Below are 13,904 nucleotides of genomic sequence, written 5' to 3'. Positions count from 1 at the left end.
GGCTTGCTGCAGACAAGGTACAGGGTATAGGGATCTTGTTCTGTGTCCTGTCAGCACTTGCCTTAAGACTGATGGTGTGGTCTCTCTTGGTCACTTGTCCTAGGTTCCTGCAACACTGTCCTGTTCCCTTTCTCCCTTCCTCACTGGGATTCAGAGTTGGGCCTTCCCCACCTTAGCTCTTCTGGCTGTCCCCGGGGGCTCAGCCCAGAGGGTCTCCCAGGGCGATCGTCACCCCCCGAGCAGATCTTCCACCTGGTGCCTTCACCTGAAGAATTGGCCAACAGCCTGCGGCACCTGGAGTCTGAGCCTGTGAATCGAGCCCGGGACTCAGACTACGAAATGGACTCATCCTCCCGGAGCCACCTGCGGGCCATAGACAATCAGTACACACCTCTCTGACCAGTGAGGAATTCCAGGCCTCAGCTGCCCTTGAGGAGCACAGGCAGAAGTGTGAACTTGTGAATGTAATTGATCTTTCCTTCCTTCCAGAGAGAGATTTAAGGGACACTGTTAACTGCTCGTGCCAGTTTGGACGTGACCCTTCTATTAGGCCTGTTGAAGGGCCCTCCTGTAAGTTTCATCTATCACCTGGCTTTCTCCTTATTGTTTACAGATGTAGTTCTTGTTAGAGGATGCCGCTAGCTCCTGCCCGGGGTCCCTATGCCCAGTCCCTGTTACTCTGAGAGAAAGGAGTTGGGGTGAGGGCCAGAGCTGGCAGTGGAAACTTGTTCTCTTTTTCACTGACACTGTCACAGCAGATGACAGACTTTCTACGGGAAGTGGGGGTCATCAGGAAGCCCAGAACACTAATAAGCGGTTCTCCCATCTACTGTCAGTCCATGTGGCAGGTCTACTGTGTCCACGCCACAGATGACCACACCTAATCCTGCTTCTACTCTCAGCTTTAGGACAAAAGCTGTGTCAGAGGGACAAGCTGAAGCTCAAAAATGATTTTAAACATTTTACCTCAGACTAATTTCTTTAAAGGATTCAGGTTCAAAACTAAACCACTGCTTATTTCAGTGCACTGTTTCAACTAACACCCATGCAATTTTTGTAGTGGGAGAGAGCTATGCAAACCCTACCTAATTCACGGTCTGAGCCAGCATGCTGACTTGTCTACTGCATCCTCGGGACAGTCACTGCTGCTGAGTGGCCACTGTCCTTCCTAAATGTCAAGAAGTGAAGTATGTCACCCTTTCAGGGAAATTCAGGCAATTACTGAAATAGGAGGGTGGCAAGGAACAGTTCTACCCTGGTGCCTTACGAATAAAAAACTGGATTCTGGTTTACAGCAGCTTTACAGTGATAGTTAAATTAACTGGGGTTGGGGGAAGAACAAGCAAAAAAGGAAGAAGGACTCCTGGGCCCTTTCTAGTAAATCCTTCAACAACAAGGCTGGCTCGGTGCCCTCCAAGCATCTAATGGCTTATTAAATTATCCCACAAGTGGGTTTTAGGCTCCTTTTTTGAGCCAAAATGGAAGCTGGGAATCTGGTGCCATAACTAATGAGAAACTCTTTTAATAGCCCACAATCAGTGTTCTGTTCCAGCTGGCTACTGCTTCATTGGCTTGAGAATGTATCTCCATGCACACATGGGCACACACAATCTCCACCATCCAGGGAGGTCCTGAAGTCAAACCTCCATCTATACAAGTGATACAATTCATGGGGGGCTGGCTCCTCCCAGAATCTTTGTCTGGAGGCTCACTCCAAACAAGGGAGCAGTGACAGTGGAATCAGCTGCTCCTGGGTGCCAGCAAAGCCATTCAGTACAACACCCAGGCTCACGGCTGTGGCTTCTAGGAAACTGGGAGTTTAGATCAGCTTTAGAGATACATCAATCAGAGGCTAAAATGAAACCTTGGCCTAAAACTCACAGGACTGACTGCCTGGGAGGAGAGTTAGGTCTGCTCCTTCTACTTAGTCTCTGTACTCCAAGAGGTCAGATTTTTGCTTTTAGAATTTTCTTGGGGTCTTTCAGAGGGTGGGAAAACAAACCCCTCTGCGCCACTGTTTTTCTTTTTTTTTTTTTTTTTTTTTTGAGACGGAGTTTCACTCTTGTCAACCAGGCTGGAGTGCAGTGGTGCGATCCTGGCTCACTGCAACCTCCACCTTCCTGGTTCAAGCGATTCCGTCTCAGCCTCCCGAGTAGCTGGGATTACAAGCGCCAGTCACCACGCTCGGCTAATTTTGTATTTTTAGTAGAGACAGGGTTTCGCCATGTTGGCCAGGCTGGTCTCAAATGCCCGACCTCAGGTGATCCATCTACCTTGGCCTCCCAAAGTGCTGAGATTACAGGCGTGAGCCACTGCGCCCAGTCTGTACCACTTTAGTACCAACACTCCTGGGTGATTTCATGGATCCTAAAGCAGACCTGACACTGATCCAGATTTGCAGTCCGTTTTTAAGAACACCTGTCTTTATCTCCTCAAAGTCAAGCAGCTTTCTCTGGAAAATGAATGCTAACTAGTGTGAACCAAAAGTGAAGAGTAAGTAAGTCTGAAGTTTTTTAAAGGAGAAAGCTCAAAAGTCATTAGTCCTCCCTTCCGCACAGGAAAGGTGCCCAGTAGATAATGAACCAAATTAAGTTCCCTCCCTCCAGCCAGAAGTTGAACATCTGGGATATGCCGTCTTCACGCCAGGGGCACTAATTTCTTAGCAGCCTCTCTACACACATCTCTCAGGTGGTGCCAAGAGGCACACCAGGTAGAGCAAGCTTGGCAGCTCTAACAGGCTGCAAAGTACAACTTCAGATTCTGTGGCAGAGATTTGGAAAGCACCCACCTCCAGACTGCTTCCTTTCTAAACTCGTCCAAGTTACCAGGACAGCTCAAATACATGCTGACAAAAAACTCTCATGGCCCTAGGAAGAAGTGACACTAAGCCAACGCCTTTTCTTTGTGCGGGAGCAGACCCAGCTGATGAAGGGGTGGGGCAGCAGTGTGGGGCAGGCACCCCACTGGCTGCAGCTAGCCCACCATAGGCACAGCACATCCCACCACTCTCCTTCCAGTCCTGACCAGGTCCCAGCCGGCAACTTCTACCGAGAGCCATGGCTCAGCACCAAACTGGACAGTAGACATCATGATCCCTCCAGTTAGCTCTAATTACAGACCCCACCAGTACAGCTTGACAGCTCCCGGCACCATCACTTCCTTCATCTGACTTTATTGAACTTTTACAAACTAACAGTCACCAGCACCAAAGAATTAAGTCAACTAACCTGCCTTGAATTTTAGACCAGCAATCCATATGGCTTTATCTGGTATAAATCTTCTGCCTTTGATCATTTCTGGACCGTAGGAAAAAGGAATAGCAATCATTAAAATCTTGGGCCAGAGAACACTATTTTTACATAACAGTTTCTTAACCTAAAGTCAAGGCCTTGGACTCTTCCCTGAGGGCTGCCTGAGATTCCTTCATGCTTTCTATTCAGGGCTAAGTCCCTTACTGCAAATGTGTTAGCTCTAACATCTCCCACAAACTAGAGGAACTTGCGAGTATATTAACAAGGACACATCTGACATCCTGTATTTGGTTAGAATTTACAGCACATTGTGATAACAAAGTGGATTCATCTTTTATCATTATAGGCAGAAGGTATTTGGCAAATTTTTATGTATTGTTTTATGTACTGTACAAGTAACTTATTCTTGAATAATGCAAATTTTGCTATAATGTATAAACTGCTATAAGTGAATTAAAAAGTTTTCAGAATCTTGATTTGCTGTCACAATATTTAAAGGCTCTATTAAGACCATGGTCTCTCTACAAAATCCTTGCCCTGCCCAAATACTTGCTCTTCCCTTTGTCCTCCCCACTGCAATCTGGGAATATTAACAAATGCTTATGAGTCCATCTACGTCAATAAGCAGCTTTGTACATCTTTTCTTTTCAGCCTTCATGCCCTCTGGATTTCTTTATTGCATTTTTTTTCTGAGTGTCTCCTGCCCCCTACTGGTAAAATAGGAAAATGACTGAATTGGGAACTTCCAGCTAATGACACTCATTTTGGTTCAGGAGATATTAAAAAGGAAGCTTACAGAATTGGTGTCAGCTTGAGGATGTGGAATTTCAGTGCTGCCCAACTCTGGCCAACCTTCCTCCTCCTGAAGCAGATCTCTAATCCACCAAAGAGAATAGCTCAGTCTTGTCTTTTTCTAGAGATACCTTGAACCAGAACTAAAGGTGAAGAAGAAAAATCATTTGACAGCTACCTTCCGGGATATTAAAAACACACCCTTAGTGCACCTGCTTTGATATTAAGTATCCTACAGTAGAAGTAGCTTATACAGACACACACTAACTTGATCAGTTTTTAAAACTTTTTTTATTTTTTAAATTTTTTTAAAGTTTTTATTTTATATTATCTACAAAGTAAAAGTTTTTCCCTTAACTTAAAAGTTGAACCACTGTAGACAGTGATCACCTCATCAAACTTGATTTATAAATAATAATCCGTCAGTTTGACGGTAAGAATTTACTGAACCTTTGTCAAGTTTAGTAAAAGGGCGTTCGAAGTCTTGATTTTTTTTTTTTTTTTAAAGCAGTAATAGCAGCAAGAATCACTCTTGTTACTTCTTTTGCTAGCTGATGTGTTCATGACTTTCAAGGGTTATTAAAAAATAAATAACTTCCAGTTTCGGCAAGCAGAGCTGGGGTACCTGCGGGAATCTGAAACAGCGTATGGAATTATGGAATAGCCCCCAAGTTCCTAAATGCCTCTACTCGGTCCAAATATCTTCCACTGCAAGTGAACTGTTAGCATTCCTATTGGATGTTACAAGAAATCAACATATATAGTTTAAAAACAAAATAAATGAAATTCTAGTTTTCTGTGCTTCCAGTTGGTAGAAGCAGTAGAAGGGAGGAGGGAATTTGGCCTTTCGGTTCCTCCAGGGCAGCCTTACAACTGCTGTTGGTGGTGGGCTTGTACTGTAAAAAGAAAAGCGAACATTGAAACAGAAAACTGGCAACACTACACATCAGCCTATTGTCTCTGCAGCACATGATTGTAAACTATCCTCGTGCTAGCTGAACAAGACTCAAAATTGAATTCACTTTTCCCCCCTCCCATCTGCACCAAAGTGGGGAGGGTTGCGTGGGTGGGTAGAAACAAACCAGTCAGACGTAAAACCACTTCAGGTAAAACTCCCAGAAGACTTGTTCATGGGTTAGAAAAAAAGGCCTTAACAAACCCCCCTCCCCAAATATTAGCCAAGCACCAGTACTGCTTTCAGAATAACAGGTCAGACTGTGAAGTATCGCCATGGCAGCCATCAAGTAGTAGAGCACGATCACAGGGCGCTCTCCCCTGGTCAGGGAATAGGCTGGGGCTAACGCTACACTCAAAGCCAGTCCATCCACAGCACTTTCTCAGCAGTATCTTCTCCAGAGCTACAATCAAACTCTGCCATGGTAATAACCCCCCACATGTCAGACTTTTGGGACTCAGGAAGGAAAACACTGCCCTGTCCAGCCTATCATAACAAGGAAGGCCAACTGAGTCCTAGGCATGCATCAGCTACACAGAATGCTGCTGCTGCTGCTTCTCATCAAGCCAAATCCTGTATACCATCAGAACACACACAGACTCGGCTCCCGGAAGCCTCAGGCCCTGATGCTAAACTGATCGTCACAGTCCCTCCTGTGCACACTCCTGGATGGGTCTTGCTAGTTCTCAAATGTGGGCTTGAAGCACTGGCCCTGCCTGCCATTCCACCTGTGCGAGCAGAATGCTTTGGGGTGCCCCGGCGGCCCCTGCACACACACGCCTCACCTGAAGGGTGCGTCATATAGGGGAAATGCGCAGTTGTCGAGACTGGAATGGGCTGTAGTGCACTTTGAGCGAGGGCGGCCTGGGGACCGCCGGGTGGCTGTGTCGTCATTAGCATCATTGGCGCATGGGCAGTTGGATGAGAAGGAACCATTCCTGACTGTACATGAGCCTGAAACAGAGAGCTCTTTTACGCATACAGGCAACATCTCCGGCTTCAACAACATGTCAACTGTGTTCCTTTCACTAGGCTGGGACTCTCAAGGAAAGGGCAACGGTGGGCCTCAGGGCCCAGTTCTGTTCTCTGGGGACAGTCTCTAGTAGATTATCTATTGACCTGAAGATGTGCTTCACCTTTGGGTAGATCCTGCAAGGAAGGGTCAGGGAGCAGGCACTAAGTGAGCCTAGGGAGAAGTCAGGGCTGTGCTGTCCTAGCCCTTGACATTTCTGATCATTGTATTCTACGTATGGGGTAAGATCTTCACAAAGATTAGACACCGGATCCAAGGGCAGCTTTCTCAATATCATACAAGATTCAGTGATGCTTCAGAATCAGGCTGCCATGTGGGGCCTGAGGCAATTTTGCAGATAACATCCCTTTCAAACAGGAAAGCAGATTACTACATTAATAAGCAGAGACTGTCACAGTCCAGTATGTGAATTACTTGGACCTCTGTTCATTTGCCTCTCTCCCTCTGCTTCTGGCCTGCTCACCAGGCAGTGAAAAGAGACTCTTAGGCCCCGGTGACTCTCTGAGAGATATGCTGATGGAGCAGGAGGAGGAGTTGGAGTTTTTAATGGCTCCAGTGAGATGGAAAGGAGTAACCTGAAATCATCTGGGCCAGCCCAGTGTCTCTGTACCAAGTTCAACCTGGTCTCACTCACTGTCAAATTGGAAAGGTGATTTTAGTCAGCCCAAACTAGCTGGATTCCAGCTCTGCAGGGGGTTGGCAGGGCCAGGAAGAGCCCTTGTTTCCTTTTTCCCACACTGTGCACTGTTCTAGACTATGATGAGCCTTGGATGAAATGCCGTTTTTACTCTCACGTATTCAAATGGGTACATGGCATCGAGCTTCCCTGTGTTAACCTTTTTGCCCTTTCAGCACAAAAACAGAGTGAGGTATTAGGGATCCCTGACTTACATGTAAGTTCACATGCCTACTTAGCCACCAGCCTCTGCTAGACACCTACAGGACCCCAGCTCTTATGAAGCTGACTCCACCAAACCACGCTGGCCGCCACGGACCAAACCGGCTTCCCTCCCCACTATCAAAAAGCAAATCAACTGCAGTGCGCTACACCACAGAACCTAAACTTTGCAGGGTGAGGACGCCCAAACTTCCCAGAGCTGTGGAACTCTACTTACAAGGTAGCCTTCTGAGAGATAGATCCAACTGAGTCGCATCTCTAGCCCACACCTTGCCAGAGCCTCACTGGCGCACTATTTAACAGGAAATGGAATTCATTGTGGCAGGTCTCACTTAGACCCACCTCAGAGAGTTCTGTTATGAAAGTAGCAGAGACATCTAATACAGCCAATTCACCCGTAACAGCCCCAGGGAGGGCCTCAAGGTCAGCGTTAGAGCCCAACTTCAGTGCAGCTCCTTCTCCTCATTAAGACAATCCCCTGGGCCCTGGAGTGCAGGGACCTTGTCAGCAGCTGATGCAAACAGCAACCACGGAGATGGCAAGCACACCTTTCACCTGGAGCAGCTGACACTGGAGGTGAGCTCCCAAGTGCTTCCAGGGCTGCTCTTCAAGAAAAATGGGACCACCTGGGTGCTTCCAGCTTCTAGTTACACTGCACCAATGTCCAAGGCCAAGCCCTCTCAAGAGTACAACTTATGGTCAAAGCAGATATATGAATAACCAGGGAAAACAATTGGAGAGATGTGTCTGGAACTCATGTGAGTAACAATCAAGTTGACAGGCCCCAGTAGTCACCTCAGAGAGCTGAGACTCTGTGAAGGCCATCATCCCCGCCTGGCTTCTGAGGTTAAGTATGTAGAGGAGGATATATATGTACACATATATATAGTAGTGAGGCTATATAGACGTAGCAAAGCAGACACAGAAAGGAAAGAAAGATTGGGTTGCATTCCAGAGTCAAAGATATTTTTAAGGTCTCAGTTGGAAAACTAAAGGACTGACCAATCAGCACCTTCACTGATCCCATGACAAAACCACACAAACATTCCCTTAGGGCCAGATCACGTGTATTTGAGCGGGAAAGGGAGACAGGCAAATGGCATGACACACAGGGTTTCCTAGCTGGGAGAGCCTCTAGCTGCTTACTGATAATCTTCACATTCTACTTGGCCTTCACAGAAAGTTGGCTAAAGCTGGTTTACCTGAGGTACGTGGGCCATGTGGGGTGGGTTGGTATATGCCGGCTGAACGTGAGAAGGATGGATCGTAAAGACGGTCTGTTGTGCTGCTGGGAAACTATTCTGTGGCGACTGCGTGTTGGAGGCAGGTGTCATGGAGGGTGGAGTTGGCGCAAGCCCCGCGTGGTAAATGGCTGACTGCTGCTGTGGACTGGCCAGATGGAGAGCCTGGGCGGCCTGGTGCTGATGGTGCTGCAAAGCGACAGGAAAGAATTGAGAAGAAAACTACTTTAATGAAAAGCAGCCAAGGGATACTCACAAAGCTGAGCTTTGCACACGTGGGCCTATGATGAGGGGCAATGGAAAGTACAGGGGAATGTACAGGATGGTAAGAGCAAGGATGGAGGTGCATCCCATCTGGACATTCCTTTCTGGGATGCAGAAGCCTGATTCTCAGCCTGGCAGTTAGAAGCTTCTAAGCATACTAAACAAGACTACTGCCCCAGGGAACTGATAGATATCAAAGATCTTTACCTCCATTAGCAAACATAATTCAAGAAGCTCATAGAAAAATAACCTCATCACATAAACCTTAATTAAAATTTAAAAGTCCCAAGCAAATAAGAATTTGCCTTATGAACCTTATGCTAAATTTGATTTTTCATTAACGCAAGTTTCCAGAGCTTATCCAATCACCTATTATCAATATGTATCTTAAATGTGATTCTTAAAAAAGCAACCACCCAGGGGCATAGCTGTATCCGTTTTCATGAGAGTGGACATGCCATGTGTTCTGACGATGCGATACCTGGCACCTGAAGAAAGTACTCAGATCCTAGGATGAGGAAGCCACTCCATGCAGACCTCTGAGTTGCCCTTACCTGAACAGGGCTGGGTGCAGGATGACTTCCACCATGTTGGCTTTGCTGCTGTCCAGTGGGGGTAGCTGAAGGCTGAGGGTGCGGAGTATGTGGGTGCAGGGTAGCATTAGGGTGCGCATACTGCTGAGCAAGGGAGCCCGTGGAAACTAAAGTGAAAGAAAAAGGAGCATGTACACAACCGATGTGTGACAACCTGCATCGCTCCTCTACACTTCATCAACTGAACTTTCTTGATGGTTACAATGCATAACTCACGCCACTACCAATTTCTATAGGTGACTCCATTTAAACCATCCATTGTCTTGAAAAAATAAGTGTAGCTATTGCTTAACAGACTAGCATTTGGTTCATATAATACAGCTCTACATATGATATTAAAATCAAATTAGTTTGCTTTTACTCTGAACAGTCACTATGTTTTCCCAAAAAGGCGACTTGAAGGCACAGGCAGAAACTACTCAAACAAGTGCATTTTAGGCGCACACTCTATAGCTCAAGGCCATCATCTGGCTAACCTCACCATGCTACTGCCCTGGAGCAATGTCCTGAGGGCACAGACTACATTGGGTGTGGTGGTGGTGGGGTGTGGGCACTGTGTATGGTATGTGGCAGGGCCAGGGATCTATCATCAGGGCCGAAGGCCCACAATCTCCCTCAGCTAATCACAGCAGCCCCTCTGCCACTCAGTTTACTTCCCAGGCCCTAATGGAGGATCTCCCACCTTTGCTTTATAAAATATAGAAAAGTAAACTCCCTTCTGAGTGCCTCAGCCCTTTAGAAAGAAATTTATTAGAGTAACTTCAAAGGACAACATGATGGGCCAGTTTAAGTCAAAATAAAGATAAGAACTGAAAGCCAATCTTTGTGAATCGCAGCATGGGCCAAACCTTGGTACAAAAACCATTTCTTCATGTCTTTCATTTTTTTTTTGAGATATGAGTCTCACTCACTGTTGCCCAGGCTCACTGCAAGCTCTGCCTTCCAGGTTCAAGCAATTCTCCTGTCTCAGCCTCCCGAGTAGCTGAGATTACAGGCATGCCACACCACACCCGGCTAATTTTTGTATTTTTAGTAGAGATGGGGTTTTGCCATGTTGGCCAGACTGATCTCAAACTCCTGACCTCAAGTGATCCGCCCACCTCAGCCTCCCAAAGTGCTGGGATTACAGACATGAGCCACTGTGTCCGGCCTGTTCATGTGTTTGAAAAACAGTAAGTGGAGAATCAGAAGCAGAGTAGGATGTGTTCACTGCTTCCAGTGACTATGGACAGCACACTGATGATACAAAACTAACCTCCATGTGGCAATGAGCTGAGAACAGAGCGTTCTCAAGACAACTCTAGCAAGGCATAGTTCCCAGCCCTCTCTTGAGAAATGAATCCTAAAATCCCTCAAGATAATAAGCTCATACACAGAAATGATTCCAAAATAGTTCCCCACATTCTTCATATAACGTGTTAGCGAACAAAGATATATGCAGGACTGATTGGGGAGAGAAGCAAGCACAGCTTTGGGACCAGGCACCCTAGCTCCAGCAGTCTGGTAAGCAAGGCTGCCAAGTCACCAGCATAGATGACTAGATGACTCTGGGTATATCCCATGTAAATGGTGTGCAGAGGGTTAGGCAAGGCACATGGAGCAGTTCTATAATGCTAGGTGCTGTAGGGCTAAGGGCCACCAACTCTCCAGCCCAGTTACATCTCGAGATGCAAAGCTATCTCTTAGTAGAGGAAGGGGCAAGGCAAAGAGCCAGTTCTAGGATCACCTGTGCATCCACTGCCAATGCCACAGCTGGCATTAATATTCCTTCATACCCAGTTTAGACTGGACACAGCAGCTTTGTTTATACACTGGGAAAATTTTCCAGACTGTAGGAATTAACATATGCCAGAACATTTTAACAAGAAAACTGTGGCAACATATTCTCTGAATATTTTTAAGGGTAGTGAATGTCTTCTGGGAGCTAGAACAAACGTACAAACGATGAACAATTCCTGAGCTTCAGTCCCATGAGTCTATGAAGACAGTCCTTTTTTTCTAACTTGCTGGCTTATTAACAGGCCCTCCATCATCATCATACTCATTAAGTTTACTTCCAGCTCCCCCAAGTTGTATAGACACTGACTTGGTCTAAAAGATTTGATGTAAATTTCGAACCCGAGTTTGTTGTTTGTTTTTGTAAAAATCTTACGTTCATCTTAAAAATGTATTTATTTATTTAATTTTTGACAGAGTCTCACTGTGTTGCTCAGGCTGGAGTGCAGTGGCGCCATCTCAGCTCACTGCAACCTCCGTCTCCCAGGTTCAAGCGATTCTCCTGCCTCGGCCTCCCGAGTAGCTGGGACTATAGTCAAGCATCACCATGCCTGGCTGATTTTTTTATTTTTAGTAGAGATGGGTTTTGCCATGTTGGCCAGGCTGGTCTCAAACTACTGGCCTCAAGTGATCCACCTGCCTCGGCCTCCTAAAGTGCTGGGATTACAGGCATGAGCCACTGCGCCTGGCCCTGTTTATTTTTGAGACCCAGTCTTGCTGTCACCCAGGCTGGAGTGCAGTGGCGCAATCTTGGCTCACTGCAGCCTCCGCCTCCTGGGTTAAAGATTCTCCTGCCTCAGCCTCCAAGTAGCTGGGATTACCTGGCTAATTTTTGTACTTTTAGTAGAGACGGGGTTTCACCATGTTGGTCAGGCTGGTCTCAAACTTCTGGCCTCAAGTGATCCGCCCACCTTGGCCTCCCAAAGTGTTAGGATTACAGGCATGAGCAACTGCACCCAGCCTAAAAACTGATCTTTGAATAATAAAAAAGCCACTTGTAGCTAAGCAGCTACTACGGTAGACAGTGCAGTTTTGTTGTTGTTTTGAGACGGAGTCTCACTCTGTTGCCCAGGGTGGAGTGCAGTGGTGTGATATCAGCTCACCGCAACCTCTGCCTCCTGGGTTCAAGTGATTCTCCAGTGTCAGCCTCCTGAGTAGATGGGACCAAATGTGCGCCTGGCTAACTTTTTTTGTATTTTTAGTAGAGACGGGGTTTTACCATGTTGGTCAGGCTGGTCTTGAACTCCTGACCTCAGGTGATCCACTCATCTTGGCCTCCCAAAGTGCTGGGATTATAGACGTGAGCCACCGCGCCTTGCCACAAAAAGTTCTATTGGATAGTGATGTCTACAGTTGTCCATGGTCCCCTACTGTTAAACCATTAGCACTAACCCCTACCCCCACCCTAGCCTCTTAAAAATGTCATTTGTAGCAATACTAAATCTGTCTAAGGAAAAGCAATTTCCACATCCCAATTTCTGTTCATGGAGGTTCATAAAGATACAGTACAGAATCTCAGAGGGTTTTGTTTTTTTTTTAACTTTATTCAAGAAATTTTGTACTAAAAAGTTGTAAATTTCACTTTTAGTTACTTTCTAAGCAAAGTACTAAGAATATTAAAAAGTAACAATAAATATAGAAAATAATTATGCCCATGAAGTCTCATAATTAAGTTATTCATCAACTGGAAAAATGTAAAAATCTAAATCATTTGAAAAGTAAAGATGAAATATTTTTACTATGCATTTTTAAAAGGCATCTCTGCAATTTAAGTTTACCAATATCTAAAGACTATAATACAGTGTTCTGATCTATAGCTAATCTGCATGCACAGCACAAATACTCAAGCTGAGTGAATGTACATAGGCTTTGTTTAAAAAAACAAAAACAAAATCTTTTCCCTACCTAAATGCCAGTAAACTGCAAGGCATTGATTAAAAACAAGACGAACAAAAATCACAAAGGATGTGTAAAATATGTATCACATGTTGCAAACAAAATTTAAAAAGTTAATTAGAAATATTTCCCTTCTCAGCATTTTGGTAGGCCGAGGTGGGCGGATCACCTGAGGCGAGGAGTTCGAGACCAGCTTGGCCAACAGGGGGAAATCCCGTCTCTACTAAAAATACAAAAATTAGCTGGGTGTGGTGGCGGCGCCTGTAATCACAGCTACTTCGGAGAGTGAGGCAGGAGAATAGATTGAACCCAGGAGGCGGAAATTGCAGTGAACTGAGATCACGCCATTGCACTCCAGCTTGGGCAACAAGAGTGAAACTCCGTCTCAAAAAAAATAAATAAATAAAAAATAAATAATAATAATAAATTGGGAGAAATGTGAAACTTATACTTTAAATCAATACTCATAACAAAAATACAGTTCGGCTCCTTGATAGGCCTGTTAAGTAAGAGTGATACAAAGTGGGGTAGGAAGAAAATTTAAAAGTCAATGAAAAAAATAGCTTGAAAGACAAGAGAGACAAGAAAGGAACCGGAGGCCAAGGCGGGTGATCACAAGGTCAGGAGTTCAAGACCAGCCTGGCCAAGATGGTGAAACCCTGTCTCTACTAAAAATACAAAAAAATTAGCTGGACGTGGTGGCAGGCTCCTGTAATCCCAGCTACTCTGGAAGCTGAGGCAGAGAATTGCTTGAACCCAGTAGGCGGAGGCTGCAGTGAGCCAAGATTGCGCAACTGCACTCCAGCCTAGACGACAGAGCGAGACTCCATCTCAAAAAAAAATAATAATAAAAGGAACCAAGATAAGGTAAACAAGGAAAAAACACAGGAGAATCAGGGAAAAGGAGAGTGCAGCGGAAGGGCCGTGGGTTCTTACCCACGCATATTATTTCACTGCTTTTGTTATACATGCTCATTCTGGCTAAAGATCCCAGAGATGTTAAAAATAAAGTGAATTTTCTTTGTAAGTCTGATTTATTCATCAGTTAAACTTCTATTTATAAAACTTAAGAAGTCTTCATAAAATCTTTTGGATTAAAGATAATCAAAGACATATGTTTCTTTGGTCCAGACATAGTCCAGAAGTTTCCCACTCAGTGTTCCTTGACATAAATATTTAAGATTCTAAACATATGATCAGTCAAA

At 45.3% G+C, this 13,904-nt stretch overlaps 2 protein-coding genes across 21 annotated transcripts in view; one reads left to right on the top strand and one right to left on the bottom strand.

The window, feature by feature from the left end:
- Positions 1-3,727, top strand: part of SH2B3 (SH2B adaptor protein 3) — a 45,829-nt gene extending 42,102 nt beyond the window's left edge. For all 3 annotated transcript variants that reach the window (XM_030939956.1, XM_030939955.1, XM_010378983.2), the window contains exon 8: positions 104-3,727. In XM_030939956.1, coding sequence (XP_030795816.1) covers positions 104-399 — 296 coding nt within the window. In that variant the 3' untranslated portion in view covers positions 400-3,727. The remainder of the gene's footprint in view (positions 1-103) is intronic.
- Positions 3,728-4,315: 588 nt separating this feature from the next.
- ATXN2 (ataxin 2) overlaps positions 4,316-13,904 on the bottom strand; it is a 156,965-nt gene continuing 147,376 nt past the window's right edge. For 9 of the 18 annotated variants that reach the window (XM_030939943.1, XM_030939945.1, XM_030939935.1 and 6 more), the window contains 3 exons: positions 8,989-9,134; positions 8,132-8,359; positions 4,316-5,952 (listed from right to left, as the gene is read on the bottom strand). In XM_030939943.1, coding sequence (XP_030795803.1) covers positions 5,560-5,952; positions 8,132-8,359; positions 8,989-9,134 — 767 coding nt within the window. In that variant the 3' untranslated portion in view covers positions 4,316-5,559. Of the gene's footprint in view, positions 5,953-7,146; positions 7,222-8,131; positions 8,360-8,988; positions 9,135-13,904 lie in introns of all 18 variants that reach the window. The other 9 variants (XM_030939944.1, XM_030939946.1, XM_030939948.1 and 6 more) reach the window with 3 other exon arrangements.

Source organism: Rhinopithecus roxellana, chromosome 10 (assembly GCF_007565055.1).
Source record: "Rhinopithecus roxellana isolate Shanxi Qingling chromosome 10, ASM756505v1, whole genome shotgun sequence".
Classification (NCBI taxonomy): Eukaryota; Metazoa; Chordata; class Mammalia; order Primates; family Cercopithecidae; genus Rhinopithecus; species Rhinopithecus roxellana.
This window is presented reverse-complemented; position numbering and strand designations above follow the sequence as displayed.